The sequence below is a fragment of the Piliocolobus tephrosceles genome, chromosome 21 (assembly GCF_002776525.5).
Source record: "Piliocolobus tephrosceles isolate RC106 chromosome 21, ASM277652v3, whole genome shotgun sequence".
In the NCBI taxonomy this organism is placed as follows: Eukaryota; Metazoa; Chordata; class Mammalia; order Primates; family Cercopithecidae; genus Piliocolobus; species Piliocolobus tephrosceles.
Window position 1 is genome coordinate 16,867,619 of NC_045454.1, and position 4,081 is coordinate 16,871,699.

Here is a 4,081-nt window from a genome sequence, read left to right on the forward strand (position 1 = left end):
GACAGGAGAGGGACAGACGCAGGTCAGAGGCCTGGAGCAGGAGCTGCGCGGGAGACAGGAGAGGGATAGATGTGGGTTACAGGTCTGGAGCAGGAGCTGCGAGGGACGGTGTGGGAGGCAGGAGAGGGAGGGCTGGCAGAAGGCATCCACCAGTGGGTGCGCCCCGGGCCCTTCCCCGGCTGACACGCCTCCCCCACAGGCCTATTTGCTGAGCAGAGCCTGCAGGCCTTGCAGCAGGAGCTGGCTTGGGAGTGTGACTACCGTCGTGAGGCAGCTTGTGCCCAGAATTTCAGGTGAGCTGAGTCCCCCGGGCTTCCCTCCTTCCTTCCCTCCCAGGCTGGTTGGGAAGTAGCTGCCCCCTCAGCTTCTGGCAGCTGGAGCTGTGGGGTGGGGCAGACTCTCTCTTTCAATCATTGTTCATCCATCCGTCCACTCATCCATCATTTCGCTTACTCCCTTTGTCCTCTGTGAGCTTGGGCAGGTCACTTCCCAAGCGGCAGTCTTCTTCTCTGTGAGATGGACCACATATCCCCTGTGGTCCAACGCAGGCACTTAATTATGCAATGACACACTCTTACCTCTGCTGGACTGACGGAGACCAAGGTGCCCATAGCACTGGGAGGTGGAGAGAGTGGGCTCCACAGCATCCCTTCTGCACCGCGGGTTGGGGGAGAAGGTGGTAGAAGCATTTTGAGAATAGGTTGGCATCATCACATAAGCCCTTATATTCACGAACTCTGCAAGCCAACAATTGCCCTCCCTGCTGAACACTCTAGGGACCCTTATGCCAGTATACACCATCAGACTATTCTAGAATGCTCACAGCAGCTCTGTCTGCAACAGCCCCAAACTGGAAGCAACCCATATCCATCAAGTTTATCCAGCAGGGTGGACAAATAAGCAATGCTATATTCATCTATGGAATATTTCATAGCAGTGAAAATGCATGAACCATGGCTATGTGGAATAATGTGGTTATATCTTGGCGACATCCTGATGTGTAGCAATTAATGACACCTCAGTGGGATCCTCCACAGTGTGGCTCACACATTTATTGACAGCCTAAAACGTGCCAAGCTCTGTAGACAGAGAATGAAAGATCAGTAGAAGGCAGTGGTTAGAAGCACATACTCTAGACTCAGATGTGGAATGAAATCCTGGGTCAGCCCTTGCTGGGTTGCATGGCCTGCATCCATACAATCTGTACACTAGTCTCCAGAGAGCATCCACTCACTGTGGAGTGAGGATGAAAGGGGAGTGTGCCGATTAAATGCCCAGCATGGCTCTGGTTCATGAGGAGCAGTTCAGAGATTTTTATCAACAAGGACAAAAATACAAAACCCCAAAGGAGGAGCTTGAGGAGGAGAGTGTGAAAGTGGGGTGATGGGCCAGAGACCCTCTGTCCCCACAGAGGTCCCCGGTGCCCTTAGGGTAAAACCCCACACCACCCTCCTGTTCCCCCTCACTTTCCTCCAGCCATCCCATGGGTCGTCAACCAGAGGCCTCTCTCATATTCTCTGCCTCCCAAATCTTACATGGACATACTTCTTTTATTTCTTTTGAGACAGAGTCTCGCTCGTTTTCCAGGCTGGAATATAGTGGTGAGATCACAGCTCACTCCAGCCTCGACCCTCCAGGCTCAAGTGATTCTCCCTCCTCAGCCTCCTGAGTAGCTGGGACCACAAGTGCAGGCCACCGTGCCCAGCTGATTTTTGTAGTTTTTCGTAAAGACGTGGTTTCACCATGTTGCCCAGGCTGATCTTGAATCCTGGGCTCAAGCGATTTTCCCACCTAGGTGTCTGAAACTGCTGAGATCACAGGTGTAAGCCACCGCACCCGACTAACACACTTACCTCAATCTATAATCCGTCTGTTTGTGAGAGTCTCGGGGTTGGGGGCCAGGTCCAGGGACTGGTTCATTCACTGCTCTGTCCCCAGCATCATTGAGCACAGGGACGGACACAGAGGACGCTTTCCTGTTATTTACCTGTGTTCAGAGTAGTGATTGCAAGGAGTGACCCATGGGTATCACTATAGACTTCACAGATTTTGATACCAGTGGCTACTTTTGGGATGAATGAATTAATAAATTAATGAAAAAAGTAATGCAAAGGCTGAAATACACCTGAACTCATCCTTCTGGGGCAACCAGAAGTCATAGAAGGGTTTCGGGTAGGGAAGTGGTAACTGAGTTTCCAACAGCACCCAGTCTAGGGACAGGTGCAGAGCAGGCACCTTGGAGATACTTGTTAAATCTCAGTCCAGCCAGGTGTTGGTCATCACCCAGGGCAGATAGCAGCAAGAGATGGGCAGGAGGGAGGGCATGGCACCTACTGTTCATGGAGGACTTCTGAGAGCACAAGGAGGAGGCCTCAAGCTGGGTCACAAGCCTGAAGCACGAAGTCCCCTTCCTCCCTTCCCTCCTGCCCCAGGCAGCTGCTGGCAAATGACCCCTTCTTCCGGGTGCCAGCTGTGGTTAAGGAGCTGTGCACGACACGGGTGCTGGGCATGGAGCTGGCCGGAGGAGTCCCCCTGGACCAGTGCCAGGGCCTGAGCCAGGACCTGCGGAACCAGGTATGCCATCTGGTATCACAGTGGGAAGGGCATGGCCCCACGGCGGGTGGGCCAGGCTCATGGTCCCTCTCCAGGCCAGCGAGGGTGCCACAGGGCAGATCACACTAAGATGCCTGCTACTCCTCCCCACCCCAGATTTGCTTCCAGCTCCTGACGCTGTGTCTGCGGGAGCTGTTTGAGTTCCGATTCATGCAGACAGACCCCAATTGGGCCAACTTCCTGTATGACGCCTCCAGCCACCAGGTTGGTTCCTAGTGATGTGTGTCAGGGTACATTTGCTGTTGTAACGAATATTCCTTGATATTTCGGTAGCTCAACACAATAGCAGTTGATTACCCCGACAACAGGCAGGGGTGGCCCTTTTCCAAGTGGCGATTCAGGGACCCGGCTCCTTCCCTTTGGTGGTTTTGCCATCCCTGGAGCCTCGCAATGCTCTGCTTCCCAAGGAAAGGGTAAGAGAGATTCAGAGGGTAGCCCCCTGCCTTACTGCTTTGGCCAGAAGTGGAAAAAGTAATGCCCAGGCTGAATACACTAAGCTCATCCTAGGGCAATGGACATACCACTTCTGTTGCCATTCCATCAGTGAGAGCTAGTCACATGGCCTGCCTAGGTGCAAGGCATGCTAGAAAATGGAGTCCCTGGCTAGGCAGTGGTTCCCGGTGGCAATGTGACAGCACAGAGGGGAAGTACAGCTTTTGGAAGGCAGTCAGCCATCACTACCACACTCGTCATCCATACAGAACACACCATCACCTGCCCCTGCCTCTTGGTAGCAATAAAAAGACATCCCTGACCCTTGCCTTCTCAGAGTGCCCAGTCCAGTGGGGGGGGGCCCTGGCACCACACAGTGATGACCTAGAGTGGTTCGTACAAACCACAATGAGGAGCACAGGCCAGATGGGTCAGGACCTGGATGGGGGAGGCACAGGCAGAGGGGTGGGGGCTGGAGTTGGGGGAGGCACAGCAAGCTATAGGATCCCAGGGAACGTGCCTGACTCGCTGTGGGGTGAGCAGGGATTAAGGGAGGCTTCTTAAAGCAAGTGCCATGAAAGCTGGGACCACTGGGAGGCTGAGGTGGGAGGAATGCTTGAGCCCAGGAGGTCGAGGCTGCAGCGAGCTAAGATCGTGCCACTGCACTCCAACCTGGGTGACAAAGCGAGACTGTCTCACAAAAAAAAAAAAAAAAATGCTGAGACCAGAGGTGAGCATGGTGGCTCACGCCTGTAATTCCAGCACTTTGGGAGGCTGAGGCAGGAGGATCCCTTGAGGCCAGGAATTTAAAACCAGCCTGGGCAACAAAGGGAGACCCCCGACTCTATTTAAAAGAAGAAAGAAAAGCTGAGACGGGACAGGGGAAAAGGAGACAACCATCCAGAGAGCAGAGTGTTCCCAGCAGAGGGCAGGCGGTGTACAAAGACCTGGAGGGAAGGTTTGGACCTGCAGGCTTGAGTGTTGGTGGATACATCATTACCTTTATCAGGGGTTGCCAACTGGTTTTCCAAAGTGG

General features: G+C 53.7%; 1 protein-coding gene across 5 annotated transcripts in view; it reads left to right on the top strand.

The window, feature by feature from the left end:
* Nucleotides 1-4,081, top strand: part of COQ8B (coenzyme Q8B) — a 30,344-nt gene that overhangs the window by 14,966 nt on the left and 11,297 nt on the right. For all 5 annotated transcript variants that reach the window (XM_023229184.2, XM_023229181.2, XM_023229182.2 and 2 more), the window contains exons 10-12: nucleotides 200-293; nucleotides 2,433-2,574; nucleotides 2,710-2,817. In XM_023229184.2, the coding sequence (XP_023084952.1) occupies nucleotides 200-293; nucleotides 2,433-2,574; nucleotides 2,710-2,817 (344 nt within the window). The remainder of the gene's footprint in view (nucleotides 1-199; nucleotides 294-2,432; nucleotides 2,575-2,709; nucleotides 2,818-4,081) is intronic.